Source organism: Ochotona princeps, chromosome 5 (genome assembly GCF_030435755.1).
Source record: "Ochotona princeps isolate mOchPri1 chromosome 5, mOchPri1.hap1, whole genome shotgun sequence".
NCBI classification, from domain to species: domain Eukaryota; kingdom Metazoa; phylum Chordata; class Mammalia; order Lagomorpha; family Ochotonidae; genus Ochotona; species Ochotona princeps.
The window spans coordinates 75501226-75519876 of record NC_080836.1 but is presented as its reverse complement, the minus strand read 5'-3'; the positions used below and the strand labels follow the sequence as shown (position 1 = coordinate 75519876).

General features: G+C 39.7%; 1 protein-coding gene across 4 annotated transcripts in view; it reads right to left on the bottom strand.

The window, feature by feature from the left end:
- The window catches only part of SPATS2L (spermatogenesis associated serine rich 2 like), a 174077-nt gene that overhangs the window by 77333 nt on the left and 78093 nt on the right, over positions 1-18651 (bottom strand). For all 4 annotated transcript variants that reach the window (XM_058664801.1, XM_058664802.1, XM_004576944.3 and 1 more), the window contains one exon: positions 8406-8465. In XM_058664801.1, coding sequence (XP_058520784.1) covers positions 8406-8444 — 39 coding nt within the window. In that variant the 5' untranslated portion in view covers positions 8445-8465. The remainder of the gene's footprint in view (positions 1-8405; positions 8466-18651) is intronic.

Here is an 18651-nt window from a genome sequence, read left to right as displayed (position 1 = left end):
CTGAAATGTGCACTTAACACACTTGTTGAAGGGGTAGGTTTCATGTCAAGTATTCAGACATTAAGAAATGTAACTAATCCTTATTTGTCAATTCAAGACAAATTTTATGAACAATTATTTAATTTGAGAAGTAGAGTTTTGAAAGTCACAACACAGAATGGCATTGGATGATTGAAAGGTGACTTAATTCAAGTCTGTTATTTCATAAGAAACTGGGCTAGAAAGGTTATGTGCTGTGTATGTAAAAGAGGTAGCTACTCTGTATGGGATTAAGCCTGAGCATATTTTCTGATGGGTGGCACAGCGTTCTTCCCTGGTCTTTCACTGTTCCAGTGATGTGGGAAGGATTATGGAACCATCCATGTTACAGGTGACAAGAACGGTGGAAATCATCTACATCCTCTCATCTGGAAGATGACAACATCGAAGCCTACAAAGTTGACAAAATGTACCAAAGGACACACAATTTTCTGAAGAATGTTCCTTTGCTAATTCAAATGTGGCTAGACATAGAATGTATCTCTAATAGAAAATAAGATTATTAACTCATTGATAACCTTAGAAATTGAGAAGACTCATTGCTAGGACAGTGTGGCCGAGCTTCTTAAGGGAAGGGAAATTCTAGAATTCACATTTTAATTTGCTGATTATTTTAAGAACAGTGGTCCTCAAGCTTCTATTCATTCTTTTTAAAAATTTCATGATTTTCTGTGATGACTGAATTTCAGCATAGGCATTTCAATTTCTTTTGCTTGTTGCTCTTGGGTCTTGCAGGAGCTGTGGAGCTCTGCTGTGGGAAGCAGGTGACTGACAGTTGGCTGAGCATCCAGATGCACCCCTTTGGGTGCTCCAGCGCATGTTGTCCTCAGCCACACTCCTCCTGGGATGTTCCCTGTCAGCAATCAAGTCATTGGGGTGCAGGAGTGGGCAAAGTGGGCCTGAACACTTCCTCCCAGCTTGCCAGAAGTTTCTGAACACTGCAGTGCAAGTTCAAGACTCTTTTTGCTGACTTTGCTTTCTTCTCTCCTTTCAAAGATGGCAGGCCTGTAGGAAAGTCTGAAGCTCTTATGCTTTCTCCCCTTTATGCTCTAAAAGTACCCCATTGTATGACATCTAATCCAAGCTCAACCTGGCGTCTTCTTTTCAGAGGCCTCAAACAAAAAATACATATACACATTTTTTTCTAATTATACCTACCTTTTCACTACTGTCATTCTGGTACTTGCCTAAATGTAAGGAAACGTATTCCACTATCTTCTCCTTTTTCCTTTCTCCCTATAGCCTGAGAATTAACATGACAGAATCTTAGGCAACTTAACAAAATATTGATTAATTAGAAAATATTTTAGGATTGTAAAGTCTATGTATTACTATTACAGGATCTATCAAGTACACAAAGTTTTTGCTTATAGGGAGCTTATGGTTACATTGTGGGAAAATGGCCTAACAGAAAAAGTGATTTTAATAATAACATAATCAGTGTATTTTTATAGTGCTCAACCTATCGTCTATCTGAACCAGATTTTCAGTGTGCAAGGTCAAAAGAGAAGAAAACTATCATTGCAGCCTTGTCATTTTTTATCTGCAAAAATTGGATAATTTAATATGAAGGATCATTGTGAGAAATAACTAGAATGTAGGTGAAGTACCTATAAATTCCAAGGGATTGCAAACAAAGGTTATCTTTCCTGCTGCTGAAGAATTTCTTTCTTAACACGCTCTTATGCTCTTTAGCATTAACCATCTATCTTCTATATGCCTCTCAGTCACAGTGCAAAAGGGCTACAATGAAGGGCTGGAAGGCGGACGAGGAGAGGAAAATCAGAACAGAAACACTGTAAATTCCAATCATGTAACTTGGAAAAAGCAATGCGATGCTAATCCTGCAATAGTAAATTTCTTCTTATCCCCTGAAACTGATGCTGACATTTCCATTTATTCATTCAGTTCCCCTAGACTCCTTGTCAAATCTCTTCTAGTTGCCAAGCAACAACAGCAGCCATTCTGTACATAAGCATTAGGCAATAACTATCGTCAATGTTTCTCCTTCCCTTGAAAGGGAAACTTAATGACCCTTTCCTAGGAGACAAGGACTTGTCTGCAGTGTAATCTGAAAGCTGAGTGGTTTGTGTTCTGGCTGTTTGAATCCTAGAGTTGGGCTAAATGAACTTAAAACACTCCTGTAAAATAATAAAATGAAAAAAATTTCCCAAAGTTTGCATGCTTTGGCCTTTTGTCACAATTGTATGCCATTAAAACTTATTCCAAATCCCATGAAATGGGTTCTTTACTAAACAGAGTCAATATTTTAAAGATACATGATGCGGGCTTTCTTCCACGTTCTCTCTGATCCTGTTGAAGTCTCTTTAATCAAATGTTGGCATCCTGCTGACCACAATCCCCCTCACAAAGAGATCTGAGCTCTATCCCCATGCTTTTTAGAACCTAGCTCAAGGCAGTTATAGGAAATAAATGATAAAAGAATGTATGTATTATGAAGTAATTAGGCACCTGCCCACCTGATGTGGACTTTAGGTCATCTGCAGAAAGGTTGACAATGACACCTCTCTGTACCCAATGTGGAAAAGAGAGTCTCTTCCTCCTTTCTGTTCCTCCTCCTTCCTTTCAATGACTTTATATGATTATTGCTTATAACCCAATTTACCTCTATAACTTGAACAGCTCTAAAAGCTATTCACAGTAAGTGGCACAGCTCAGCAATGAGACTATAGACAAAGCTATTTCCCAATCCCATATCATCATCTCATCTAGTCTCAATTATTTTTTGTGAAGCTCAGCAAGTGCTATAAAAGTTGAGAAAGTCATGTCCACTTTTGTGTTCTTTTGCTTATCTGGGCTTTTTGTTTTTTCCTTCTTATCTTGATTGTATGCTTATTTATATTCAAGTTCCAAACAAAAATGTTCACAAGAGCCCCTTTCTATTTTTGAAACTTTAAAAACAAACAGATGGGCTCATCCAGATCCTTTATAGTTTACGTTATTAGAGGCCATAAAGCAGTTTTATATTGATTATTTTTTTTTTAATTTTTTTATTAATTATTATGCATTATGTGACAGTTTCATATGCTCTGGGAATCCCCCCACCCCTCCCCACGCCCCTCCCCCCTGGTGGATTCCTCCACCTTGATGCAGTATTACAGTTCAAATTCCATCAAGATTCTTTCCTTGCAAACATATACCCAGCATAGAGTCCAGCTACTCATTGTCCAGATGGGTTGAACAGTTTGTTGGGGAGACCATTTCTGGTCCAAAGTCAGAGCTGGTAGCATATCATCCCAGTCAATTAAGACTCTCAATATAACATTAACAGCAATTTGTAACATTATGGAATTGACAAGGTTTTGCGTAACCAGTATGTTAAAAAAAACAAAACAAAACAAAAAAAAAAGAAGCAAGTTCTTAACCACAACCTATGATTATCTCATTGACATTTCAATTTTAGTTCATACACAGGACCAGCTGCTATATACCTTAAAATGGCTATAAGGTACCATTCAGCTGTCTCGTGTCTATTTCATTTTAGTATTTAGCCATTTGTTGTGTTGAAGTTATATTGATTATTATATCTGATGACTTTGTGAAGTAGGTGTTATTATCATGTTCAATTTACAGATTGGGAGACTGAGATTCAGAAAAGTTCAGGGACTGGCTCTAGGCTGCTCAGCTGGCAACCGGGGACCTAATAACCTGTGCCTTCTATCTCCAAACTCCATACTTTATCTACAACCTCACTCATGAAAGGAGATTTCCTTAGGATACTGGGTTCCTCACAGTGCCATAGGAATCATCTATCGGTATTATTTATCACCCTGTAACAAGTTATCAAGCAAACAAAAGCATCATTTTGTAAACAAGGATTTCCTTTACTTTCCATCACTAAGTTTGCTGGATTATATTCTGTTTACCATGAATAATAAAATATGAAAGAAATCTGATGAAGAAAAATCTCCCTATCAGTTCTAATAACACTGTCTTACTCAGTTGAAAATTACATTTAGAAATTTGTGTATCAATTTAGCCTGGTTTCCAATTTTAATTTAAGAAGTAACCTAATAATCTCATACAGTGAACTCATCTATGAGAGTCTAGTAATAAATTTCTCAAAAATACATTATTTAGAAAAGAGTTGCAAAAAGTAAATCATGCTCTAAATACAGGATCCCTAACAAGCATAAAGATTTAGTTTTGGTAACTCACCTTAACAAAATGAAATTTGAAGATTTTTCTTCTACTTATATTATTTTGGTGTAGCAGGAAATGACTGGGTTACTAACCAAGAACATCACTTGTTATTTACCTGAGATCATGGCACAGTATCATAAAAAGATGCTACCTTTCTGCAGAACCACTAGTAGTCATCCTAAGAAAGCAAAGTTTCTGGTTTTAGAAATAATTTAAAAGATGCTTTAATAGCAAAATGAGTACTAAAATGGGATGACATTTCCATTAACCTACATTTCATTTTTTAAGAAGGCTTAAGATTTTGCGAAATATAGTGAATGGGAAATGCAGTCTCTAAAGAACTTAATTGCTGAAACAGGTATGTTCATTCATTCCCTATCCATTCATTGACACAATGACTGGGGTCAATTATGTTCCAAGCCCAAAACCAATTTAGACCCAGTCCTAAAGAAATACATAGTTTCACTTGAAGAGACAACAGAAACAGCTAGCAATTGCACAGCATGGGATTAACAATGCAGTGGGCAGAGAACCCAACTGAAGTTCCAAACAGAGCATACAGGAATGATAAACGATTCAGACAGTGTAGGGAGACAGAGAAAGGAGATGAGTAAAAAGGGTTCCTCAAAGGAAGGTGAGCAAGAGTCATGTCTCTGAGGAAGATGTCTCAGGCAGATTAAGCTGCCTTTACAAAAGCATGGAAGGGGACAAATTCAAGGTTAGGGTGGCTGGACTGAAGGCAATGCAATGGAGAGACAGCACTTGATGAGAACACACTGAGAATGTCCATCAAAGAAAACAGATGCATGTCATGCTGAAGAACTTCAACTTTGACACCAACTATATTTCTAATTCAAATCCTTATAGTTACAATCCAACAACAAAAAGATATTTTGAAGCAGCCACAGAAAGTGCCCATTGTATTATCCTTATATTATTAGCTCCTCCTTTGGACAAACAGCTGCATGAAGGCAGAAATATTTCTTACCCAAAACATCTACTGGTATTGAATTAATCCGAGTTCGGATCCTGTGAAAATAACTGACGAGCTCATTTCATGGCAAGACTTCTATTATTTAGTTCCCTCTAGTGCTTGACTAGATGTTATATAAAAATACTATGCGGACATGGTGTTCGATGTTGAGAAGCTTGTAATTTAAGATGTAATAGTTGTTATTATTCTTAATTTTCAGAACTGAAATGTCATCGCTCTGTGTGACAAACTGAGAAACAAACTAATCATAAAAAGGCCATAAGAGCTAATAACTAAAGGAAGTAAGTATACTGAAATAAATCAACGGAAAATTATAAATGCTCAGAATTTTCAGTTGTTTATTATGATTTATATTGTTGAGTTGAGAATTATATTAACCTTTTGACACAGAAAGATGGAATTCACTAACTGAGTTAGAAGAGCTCTACTTCTATTGTCATGCAGATTGATAATATTTACAGCCTTATATCACCCTCTTTCAAAATACTGCCAACACTGTGATGCGTTGCTGAAATGCAATGGGAAACACCATTTACTGCTGCTCTTCGCATGGGTGTCTGACAGTACTCACAGCAAATTCAATGAATTCTGTGCCTAAATTCACGAGAGGGGACTTCATGCTGAACCTTTGTCGTTTATATGTTTATCTCGCTTTATGGGACTGGTGCCACATCTTTGAAACAAGAAAATCTATTGCTGACTGCAGAGCCTACCACACTGGTTTGCACATCAGGCATGCTTTATGCAGGAATCACTTACTAGGAGTCTGATTCTTGAAATACTTTTCCTTCCCAGAAGCCCAGAGCTTTAGGAATTATGCAATTCTTTCCTCAATCTTCTATAACCAGGAAACAGTTTTTCTCACTGGAGTATAGGACTGTGAGTCACAATGGATGTGAAGTCAGGACACCAGGGCACATCTTTTTGCTGCTGGTTACTCAATGGTCAATAAGCTAAGCAGCTGCGTATTAAAATAATACATGAGTTCCAGTGCAGTGGCCTAGTGGCTAACCTCTTGCTTTGCAACTGCTGGGATACCACATGGGTACTGGTTAATGTCCCAGCTGCTCCATTTCCCATCTAGCTGCCTGCTTGTGGCCTGGGAAAGCAGTGGAGGTTGGCCCAAGGCCTTGAGACCTTGCACCTGCATGGGAGACCCAGAAGTGCCTGGCTCCCGGTTTCAAATCAGCTCAGCTCCAGCTGTCGCTACCACTTGGGGTGTGAAATCTCTTGGGAATCCATCTGCCTTTCCAATAAAAATAAATAAATCTTTTAAAAATGCAATATATGGAATATAACTGATAAAACTGTTTTGCCTTAGTGTTTAAGATAACACATACAATGCCAAAGAAATCGCATGCTTGTAGAAGCTGGTTTTGACCAAGCACCCAGAGACTGGTGGTAACAGTTTATTCCTTTGGACCCTGAGGGCGTGTTGGTGGAAACCCTGAAAAGCAGGAATGTGTGGAAGAGCACAGGCTTTAGAACTACACACCCTGCTCCTCCATATTCCCTGAGAATCTAACTCTGACCAAGTCAAGTTTGACCTCAAGCCTCAGTGTTCTTATAAAACAGCAAAGTTATTTAATATGAAAATTTATAAGCCATGTAGCACAGTCACTGATGGAGTTAGGAGTAGATGTCAGATCATGACACACTCCTGCCTAAAATCTTCCACCAGCTCACTCTGGCCTTTGGAATGAAGGCCTACACGGCTCTCCAGTTTTTGGTACATAGACCACTTTGGCAGCATGGGGAAGTTAAGGGGTCCTGCTCAGAACAGTGTGTTAAAGTTCATGAAATGAAACATATAAGGGAAATGATTGATATTGAAATACAGCTGATTTGGACACCAAAACCCCTATTTATGAGACAGTAATATTAAGAGGTAATGCAAGTTTGCCACAAACGTATCAAAGCCTCTGTATATGTGCTTCTCTGTAATAAAGCTATAACTACAGTAATTTTGAAGTGGTGATGAGCTAGCAACATTTCTAGAGACCTGTGGCAAACGTAATGCCACATGAAGATACCTGTGAATTCTAGTTGTGGAGTCACAAGTACCACTGCAACTACTGTGGTTGGTTTCATTTCGCATAGTTCATGACAGAAAGAAATCCAAACTTCATTTAGATGATAATGAGGAAATTGTCCGATATGATGGTGTGCATTTATTTGTCTTCGGTTGATTCTCTGCTTCCCTGCCTTGAGTGTGAGCTCAGTGGGAGCAGGAACTCCATGTACACATTCAATTGTCATATCCAAGGTATTTACAACAGGACATCTTTGCTATGTGAAAGAAAAATAATGAAGCACTCGTATTCTTCACTCTATTTTGATGTGACAAGAATACACAGGAATGAGAGGTAAACTCCTGTCTAAGTGGCTAAACAACTGAGTCAGTCACTGATGTCTGAGGGACACTGGAAGGTGGACTGAGCCTGGGCTGGCCTAGGATCCTGTATTACTGGGCTTTTCCACCAGGGGCCAACTGCTTGTAGGGCATCTGTATCTTACTACAGTTCCAGAGAGCGGACTGGAGAGATTGCTCTCCATGCTCTCTGATTTGCGGTCGTTGAGAGCTAACAGCACAAAGTAGCTGGTGTGGCAAGAGATGGATGCTGGTGTTAAGTGGTTGTAGAAGGGCTCTGAAGTACGACCAGTTTCCAATAAGTGAAGGGGGAGGGGAATGCTTCAGAGTCAGGATCTCTCTGCGGTCAAACTTTCAATGCTGCCCAGCATGGCTACCAGGAGATATGTCGGATATTGACTGGATTTCTTTATATAAGACCATCTCTGAAGAGGCAATACAATATCCTGTCTTCGTTGCAACCTGGCATGGTGTTCTTGAGTTTGAACTGCTGCAGGGCTCACTGCCTGAGTTCAAATCCCAGATTTGTTGTTCGACTAGACATGTGAACTCGTACAAATCACATTCCTGTTCCTCAACTTTCATTTCTGTAAAATGGAAACAACTTTATGGGATTATGGCCAACAGGAAGTAAGAAAAATGTATGTAATGTGTTTAACATGCATTCAGGGCATGCTATGTGTGATTCCCTCTGCTAAAGAGTTAATTGGAGTAGCAAAATTGTTATGTATCTCCCAAAACCACTTTTCCCTTCTTCCACTACTACCGAGTTTTTACAAGCTAGGGACTCCATTACCCAGATTAGAGTTTGCGAGCCAGTGTGTAACATGAACCTACCTTTTCCTTGACATTCACATGAGTATTGAGTTCAGCCATCTTGCTTGTAGTGGAGCAAGCCTATAAAGAATGAGACAAGATTAACTTCAGTTTTAAAATTGATTTCTCAATGTATTATTTTTATGTTCTTTTCCGACAAAGTAAACAATTTTATTCAGTCCCCATCATAAATACCATTTTAGAATGTAAAAATACTTCCAGCTAAGCATCTGAGTTAGATATCTTTTAAAAGCATCTTATAGTAACTCTAGAAAACAATGTAAAATCTTTTATTCATACTGTATTGACATGAAAACTGACAAAGACAGATAGGAATGCACTCAAGCTGTGTTTCTTGTTAACAAAAAGAGAAGTTGGTCAAACATAGGAAGCAGAGGGAAACTGCCTATTTTATCTAAGCATTGTCATCACATCCTTAGTGTCCCAAACCTTTCAGCAGTCCCCAGGCAATCTAACATTTATTAACTCCTGCATGCACATAATTATACCAAACACTACAAAAAGAAACTAAAGAAATGGTTCCAGGTTTAAACATAAGAAGCATGCTGTGTGTGTGTGTGTGTGTTTTACTTTTGTCTCTATCTGAACTCTCACTTCAGTCATTGCATAGCTGTTTCTTTCCTGTCAGCTTCATGTCAGTTCCTTCAGACTTGCCTCCTTCAAAAAGGCTTCCCTGGATACCCTATCAAAACTTGCCCCCTCCTGCTCATTCCCCATCAAGCACATGTAGGCTTTTAAACTTGCTTTCTTGCTTGCCAACATATCAAGTAGGACCTTTTAGATCAATATGTAGGGATCTTTACTATAGCCTTTTAAAAATATACATATTTATGTTTTTATTGGAAAGGCAGATTTACAGAGAGAAGGACAGACAGGGAGACAGATTTTCCATCTGTCGGTTCACTTGCCAAAGGGCCACAATGGCCAGAGTTGAGAGGATCCAAAGCCAGAAGCCAGGAGCTTTTTCTGGATTTGCCACACAGGTGCAGGGTCCCAAGGCTGTGGACCATCCTCTGCTGCTTTCCCAGGCCACAAGCAGGCAGCTGGATGGGAAGTGGAGCAGCTGGGACATGAAATGTTACATACATGGGATCCCAATGCTTGCAAGGAGAGAATTAGCCAATGAAGCCATCACGCCAGGTCCTCACCACAATCTCTAAAGACCACAGATTCATGCTTTCCAGGTCTAAAGGTACCCATCAAATTGCCCATGCTCTCTCTGCTCCGTAAAACCTTCTGGTTTTCTGCCTTTTCTTTGTGGAATGCTCAGTTCTGAGATCTCTATTCCCAACATCAGGCTGTGAGGGTTTCTTTTCCTTCATCCATTCAGAATTTTTCATCATCATTATGGAAGATAGATATTCTGTCTTAATAAACAGCTACCATCTTCTTGGAATAGAGAATAAATGACTAAAATGCATGAACAGATTAGCTCAGAAATTAGCAGCTAGTCAGGTCATCAGAACAAGTTAAACTTCCTGTTTGCATGGCAAAAGCTCTTTATCAGTCAAGAACCACTGAGATATTTTCTTATATTCTTTCTGATTTTTGTTACAAAAGGACAGTATCCCCAGTCTCAGAATTATTTTGTTAGGGATAACTTACAAAAATCCTCAGATGCTGCCCTCCATTTTTTAACACCCAAGCCTTAAGAAAAAAGGATTTATTTATTTTTATTGGAAAGGAAGATTTATAGGGAGAAGGACAAAAATCAAGGTTTTCTGTCTACTGGTTCACTCCCCCAAGTGGCCATAATAGCCAGAGCTAAGGTGATCCAAAGCCAGGAGTCAGGGGCTTCTTCTGGGTCTCCCACATGGGTTCAGGCTTTAGGTCATCCTCTACTGCTTTTCCCAGGCCACAATCAGGGAGCTGGAAGGGACATGGAGCAGCCAGGACATGAACCAGTGTCCATATGGGATCCTGGCATGTGAAAGGCAGGGATTTAGCCACTGAGCCATCTTGTTGGTCCTTACTCCCAAGTCTTAAATAAAGCATAAGAAGGAGGGGTCTTCAAAAACCTCACAGATGAAACTATGCATGGCTTTCAATTTTTCTTTTGTACCAAAAGAAGCTTATCTTTTAATTCTGGTTTCCATGCACTCTTTGAAGCACCCTTACACAGATCCTTTTGCTTGGTGTTGTACAAAGCTAAACTGTATTACTACTCAAACTGTTCTCAGATAGGAATCACAAGATGAACAAATACTAAGGGGCAAGATTTTACTTGTAGACATTCCCAAAGGATACAGCTGCTGACACAGGCATCTGGACAAGCAGGTCCATAGAATGAACCTCACCCTCTTTCCTGCAAGCTCTCCTGCAGCGGGCCCTATGGTGGAAGCATCTCCCACTGCTTCCAAAATGCAAATTCTGAAACCTCTAACTCAGCACATGGGAGACAGTAAACACTATTAGCTAGAAAATAACATCTGCCTTTTATTCCCACCTGCTGCTGTCCCTAAAAGTTAGTAAAAGACAGGCTTGCCTTCTTATTAACTCAACAGAACAGAAATGGTGTACAAGGCACCAAATAATCAGGTGGCTTTTGTTTACAAGTTATGTATGAAAAAACAAAACCTTTGGTCAGTTATCACAATGCTTGCAAGACAGTCTATAATCAGAGTATCTGACGCCTTCTAGAAGGATGGATTTTTTTTAATTAAATGAAAGCCTTGGCATTATGCAAATATATGTGTACACTGTACATATATAGACTTTTCAGTGTATGATAGTGTGCATGTGTATATGTGTGTGTATATATGTAAGGGGAGGAGGAGTAGGAGGAGGGACAGATATACCTGTCTAACTATGAAAGAATGAACTGAACTGACAGCTGGACTTAGAATCATATTTGTAGAACAGATCTGTGAGCCACAATGCCTTCTACTAGACCAGAGCAGTTGACTCCAGGACATGCTTGGGACTGCTATTCTAGCAATGTGAAATCTTACAGAAAAAGTTTTTGTTTTGTTCTATAGCTGGGCTTTGATGTCTATGGCTTGGACATACAACATTTTCTAAAGCTATAATCCATGAAGGACTCAGGGAAAAGTTTCATTGAGGACAGAACATTTCTGAGCACTAAGGAATTGAGAGCACCAAATGGCAAGCTCTATTGATCAGGCAAAGCATACACGTACAAATACACACTCACTCACTCACTCACACCTCTTCTTAGCAAAGTCTAACTTCTTCACAAAGTCTAACTCAGGATGACTCTTTTCACATACTGATGCTGAAAAGATTAACCACAATGTTTTTTTAAAAAAATACTAACAATGAGGACAGAATGAGGGCTTCTGTATGTTTCTAAGACTGGAAGATAAAATTAATAAGGAGCTGTGCTTTGTCCATTTTACTCTCTTAATTTATTTTCCACAAGAAAGACAGTCTTCACAGATTGAACTCCCATGCCTTCTTGACATTATGGCTTTCTGAGGCCTAGAATGTAAGAGAAGAATTTGGAACCTGGGCAAGTCTTCAGTTACGGAAATCAGTGAAAGGGTCTTAATCCAAACAGATCATAAATGTGGTTGACTTAAACATTTATGCATTCGAGTGGTTGAGTATCCAATTGGGTTCTACTGATAAGGATAAATGCTAGAGAAACCAGGACAGGTGAAGCTGACCTTCAGGATGCCCTGCAGGTCCTCCCTGAGTGTCTGCATCCTCCCAGTGACCCTAGTTCCTTGAGAAAGTTTAGAAGCACAGCTTACACCTGCATGGCAGTACTTGCTTACCATCTTTCCCAAGCCAGTTCCCTTACTCCTGTGGAAATAAAAATGGGTTGTATTCCTATTCTATAGGGATTCCGTTTTCTGCTATGAACTGTAGCTGGTAAATCAGCTCAAACTAATCTTACTTGTCTTAGATAGTCAAGGAAATTTTCTTCCAGGAAATATTTCTTGACCTGTTCCCACATGACAGGTCCAAGGTTCAGCATTTGGAAACCTGAATCCTTCAAGCTGTAGACATTAGGGTTATCCCGGAAGTCTTCAATGCTGTGAACTTTGGGCCCCATAGTGAGAGACAGGAATTTCCCTCACCTTATGCTTGGTCATTACAGTTGGTAGTGCATTACTGTTGAGTACAACCTTAAGTACAAAAAAGATTCAGGAATCTCTAACTTCATGGGGCAGAAAAATCGTTTCCAGTTTTCATTACCACTTCAGACCATTCCTGCATAAGAACAATTACTGAGGCCTCACTATACAAATCCATAGATACTTGTCCTGTGTAATTAGTTATTTAGTACAAAATTAAAATACTAAGAAAAACAAGTTATAATAATAATGTAACATTTCATTATCTTATTTATTTTAAAATTCTTAAAATTACAATTAGCTTTCAGCCTTATATTTGTAAATATATATAAATAATACCTAGTTTTCATATATGAGTATATGCTAGGGACAAATAAAGATCAAGGAAACTGTTAAAACTTATTAAAAAGAGACATTAATCACATGAAAAGTAATTCCATCATTTTAATATATCATCTATATACTTCACCAATGTAGAATACACTGCAAATTATGTTACTACCAATGACTTCCAGCATCAAACTGAACTATTTAACGAGCAAAAATCTTACTTACTATACATTCATATGAGTGAAAAAATCTATTACCTTATGATATTGACAATATATAATGTAAAATAAATCTGAATAGTAGAAATTCTGGTGAAAATGTTTGTTTCAGCATTTCCAACTGGCACATCTCAACAAAGTTTAATATATATGACAATCTTATGCAATCATATGAAACATGGAAAGTTGTAACAGTGTCTTGCAATGCCAAATTGCTTTATGGCTTTCTTATTTCTGTGCTGTTTTATTGTACATGTAGTGATAAAGTTTCACTTTTGTTTCTCTGAAACCTATTACTTCCTTCAGATTCATTTTCTTGTTCTCAGGAATTACGTCACTTCACTTGTATTAGACTTACAGAAACTGAGTATGTAACATAAGGAAAGCTTAAAAATAACATTCTTAACAATTTTGTCAGGGTCACTTGTGCAAAATTTCTCCCAGGATTTAAAAACAAAACTATAAACATTATAGTGGATATTGGCTTGGGTCTGTCAACAGAGCATTTAAAAAGTTACTGAACTATAAGCTTGAAATGCCAAGATTCAGGATATTGGGTTTACAGAGGAAAGAGCACAAGTTGGAAGAGGCAGGAAGCTGACTAGACTTTCTGGCTAATCATCAGGGCCAACTGGGGAGTACTGAAAAGGAAATTTCTGGGCCTGGCGGAGGGATTGGGACTGCAAACACAAACTGCCCAGGTGGTTTTCCTGCAGAGCCAGAACTGAATGTGGCCAGTGGCCAGTGGCCAGTCTGAAGCGGGTGCACTAGCAACATAAAGACATATTGGATTTCAAACACTTAGTTAAAAAAAAAACACGATGCAAGGTGTCTCATTGGTATTTTGATGTTAATTGGATGCTGAAACAATAATATTTGATGGATGGGATTAAGTAGAATGTAATAAAAATGATTTTCATCCACTTTTAAATTCTTTTCATGGGTTGTTCTGGAGTAGTACTTTTAAATATATTGTTGTTTATTAATTTGAGAGTCTAATGATGAGTTTTGCTGGTTTACTCTACAAATACTGGCAGCAGTGGGTAGCGGTATTGGTGGGAGGAGTTGTGATGACCTGAGCTATCCTGGCTGCATCTCAGGATCTGTACTACCTGGGAACTGGAGTCAGAAGTCAGAAGCCGAGCCAGACACCAACCTCAGGCACTCTGACATGAGGGCACAGATGGCCTGACTCGCACCCCCAAAGCTAGGCCAAACATTTATGTGCAGCAGTGATTCTTAGAGCATGGTTCCCAGAGGAGCAGTGGCAGCAGAGTTGCCTGAGAACTCGTTAGAAACACAAATGCTCTGTCCTCCCTCCCTTCTCAGAGAGAGAGATGGAATCCCACACAATGGACACAGTACATAGTGTCTTTTTTTTTTAAAGATTTATTTTATTTTTATTACAAAGTCAGATATACTGAGAGGAGGAGAGATAGAGAGGAAGTGGAGCTGCCGGGATTAGAACCAGCGGCCACATGGGATCAAGGCGAGGACCTTAGCCACTAGGCCACGCCGCCAAGCCCAGTACATAGTGTCTTAACAAGCCCCACGGTGCATTCACTTGCACTAGAATATGCATCTTGGGGAAAGAAACATAGGGCCTTTCCTTAATTCCAGTCACTGTACACTAGAGTCAGAGTCTCACCAAAATCGTGATGGATAAATAGGAGGCCAGTTTCCTACAGATGACAGCATTAAAGAGCATCTTTTTTTTTTCTCACCAACTTGCTGCTAGTAACAGTCAAGACATGCATGGAGAAGTTAGAATATGTGCCAAGTACTCCAAGTACTCAACACACTATTTTCACTTACTCTCAATATCCTATGAGTTAGAAACTGTGATTACTCCCCTTCTATATATGTGAAAACTGAGGTGCAAAGAGACTGGGTAACCAACTCCAAGTTCCATTCTACGTAGAAGGACCAGGGAGTTTGACCCCATGAGTCTGACTTGGGACACCATGGTCATTGCATTAATACACTGCAAACACCATCCCAAACAAGTCATTGGGTCCCACCTCCTAGCAACTATAGTGGAAACTTTCCACACAATTCTCCCACACAATTATTATAGCTCCAACTCAGGGTTGGCAGGTGTGTTTGATGCCTGCTTGGTACAGACACAGAACACATGAACTATGAATAAAACTATTCAGCTTCCACAGGAATGTTCAGGATCATGTTTCTTAGAAAGAGACAGCTATTTTTCCTGTAGCTTCCTACCACAGATGAGACAGCAAATGACTGTATTTGGTGGGTCCCAGCCAACAAACTGTTTCCTGGACTGCGCGATGCAGCCAGGAGCTCTGTGTAACTCCAGGGCTTAATACCTAAGTGATTGTGTATCATAAAGTAACTAAAATGTCCACGTACCTGACTTGGGGATGGCCTAGACCACGCTGTGATCATACGGATCCTGACATTTTCTCATGCTGCCTCAGAAGGAAGCATTAGGACTGATCTTGGGTATGAGAAGTCAACCATATTGATATAATTTGAGATGCAGCAAAGCTTCTTGATCAAAATAGCAAGTCTGAAAGTCTAGTCTCTCAGAACATGGATTTACTAAGACATCATCATCTGTACTTAGTTTAGGGCATTGGTTTAGTGAGGGTAAATAAACTTTTTTCTGCCAGGGGTCATTTGGATATTTATAACATCATTTGAGGGTCATACCAAATTATCAATTTAAAAAAATTATTCCACTACAGATTTATTGAGTCCTGCCTGTGGTTGCCTCGGCAGGGCCAGATCAAAATATTTCATAGGGTTTTTATTGTCTGTGAGTCGTATGTTCTACCCATGGTTTAGAACATGCTAGAATAAAGTGCAACATCACAGTTCATTCTACTGCCATTGATTGATCTTTAGCAGAGAACAGTACTTTAAAATGTGGATAGCAAACAGAGAGAGTGAGAATGACAGGGAGAGAGAGAGGAGAGAGAGAGAGATCCTATCTACTGGGTCTACTCCCCAAATGACTGTGATGGCCTGTGCTGAGTCAAGGCTAAAGATGGGAACTGGTAACTCAATTTGAGTATTCCATCATTATTATTGTCTCCCAGAATCTTCACCAGCTAGCTGGAAGCTGGAGTCAGGAGCTGGAGGGTGGGCTCTCAAACACAGGCATTCCAATATAAAATGTGGATGTCTTAAATCATGAGATCAAATGCTAAGGACACATATAGGTGTTTATACAGGGTACTATGCATCCTGATGGGGCCACAGCAGGGGATGGAGCCTCACATCTCTAGTTTCAGAACAAGAGGTTGGAGTAAATTACCCCTGTGGTCCTTTTTAGCTGTCAGACATAGCAAGTCTACAAGGTCACCAGGAGGTGAGCAGAACACCTATATGCTACAGTGGCAGAAAGCGAAATAAATGCTTTTTAAGAAGTGCTGTCTCTGATGCAAAAGGCTATTTCTTTGTACAGGTTACCCTTAAGGTAGTCAAGAGACAGCTTGGCTACCAGAACACAATCAGGGCACCAATGTGTCACTTAGAGAAGGAAACAGCACTCCCTCTATAGAACTGGAACTTTGTCTAAATTTCACATTAGGTGAGTCTTGTACTTAACTTTCCAATGACTTTTTATTTTTTTGGTACCTGCTTCTTCTCCCATCAACATTTTGCTATTCCTGATCGGCCCTCATAATGGCTGAGGTCTCTTATATTCCAAGTACTTTAGCTCTTTCAGGCTGCGGCTTAATTCTCTTATTTAATAAGGGTTCTTGTGTAGCACATTGTTCCTCAGAGAAAAGTTGCTTTAATGATTAAGAATGAGGACACACAAAGAAACAGAGTGAATTAAGAATTTCATATGAAGATATTTGTAGTTTGTTTTTTTTCATGTAATTTGAAGAAAAAAAAACATCTCAAGGTTGCATTTTTATTCAAAGACACTGTAATGTACTCAGCCCACTGTCAGAATGACTTCATTGAAAAGCATTTTAAGGGCAAATGTCAGAAAAAAAATTCACATTTAAAAGCTCAGGCTTGGCCTCTTTTGAAAAAGCAGGGTTAGCCTTTGGTTTTAAAATGTCACTGCCTACTAAGTTCTTTGTGGGGGGGAAAGAAAGAAAATTGAATGTTTTATTTAAACAGGTCATTAACAGTCAATACTTATTTGAAAGGGCCTGCTTTCAGACGCAGATAAAAGCTTCCAATCACTTAGAATCTCACTGGAGCAGATCTGGGGCAAGATGTGCTGATGCAAGTTTGAGCCATTTCTGGGAGAATATGGTCACTCAACAGCCCCAGCACTAGGCAGGAGGAGGGTTCCTGGGCACCACTGCCTGTGCTAGATATACAGAGACGCAGTGGGTGGCAGGCCCAGTCTGGAATTTCCCATTTTAGTGCTGGCAAAATGTGTATCAATGAAGATTGACCATTCTTGCATAAAGTGCCAAGCTATCTCCCCAGGGAGGCAGAATGCAAATGGGAATAAAAGAGCAGAGGGCAGCGAAAATACATGCGGTGGATCCCATCATCACAGTCACAGGAACGTATGCATGGCAGGCATCCTTCACCTTGACTGGTGGCCTGATTTTCCTATTTAATTTGAAATTATTTCATTTCACAGGTTTCTGACAGCTGGAGAACATATGCCTTTTTCTGGCAGTAAACCGACACTGGCTCCTGTAAGGATTTGCTTTTTTGTCACTGGGCTTTACAGCAAACATGTGTTTCCATAGAGATGTGGGTGACCTGGGCCTGGTGCAAGTCCCCAGTTGTATCAGCAATTCAATTACACTCAGTTCTTTGCAGATGTGCTGATATAAGCTCAAGTCTGTAAAGCAGGCCCGTGCTCAGAGATGTCTCAAGAAGGTGAGGCGACTGTAGTCATGGAAAACAGAAAAGGGGATCAGAACCAATTCCCCCGTCCCTTTTCAAGGTGGCCACTATCGGTCTTTCTCCATTGGCAACACTGGTTTCCCCCATTCCTTGCCTGCTGCCCACTGAGCAAACCCCAAATCTCAGTGGGGTTTGGACCAGTGATCTTGATACATGAATTCATTACTGTCTGCAACACCAAGTCCTTCTCACAAAGTCCCCAGGCATTGAAAAAGAAATAAAATGCTTTCCTTTTCTCTCTTTCCTTTATCCCTTTTCTCCAAATAGCTATGAAGCATTCCCATCGAAAAAGTTTTACCTTCTGGTCAAACATCAATATTGCACCAGGTTCTACGGGGAAATGCCTGCAATGGTTAGAGCTATCACTTTCTCAACCCCCCCCCCCTTTTTTTAAAGATTTATTTATATTTATTTTTATTGGAAATGTGGATCACAGAGTGAAGGAGACACACAGAGAAAGATTTTTCATCTGCTGATTCATTCCCCAAGTTGCCACAATGGTCAGAGCTGAGTTGATCTGAAGCCAGAAGCCAAGAACCTCTTCTGGGTCTCCCATGCGGGTACAGGGTCCCAAGGCCGTGGACTGTCCTTGACTGCTTTTCCTAGGTCACAGGTAGGAGCTAGATGGAAGTGGAGCAGCCAGGACATGAACTCGACACCCATATGGGATCCTGGTATATACGCAAGGTGAGGACTTCAGCTATCTGACAGCCGCATGAGCTCCCCCCTCCTTTTTTCTTTTTAAGATTCATTTATTTTTTATTGGAAAGATAGATTTACATAAAGAGGGAGACAAGG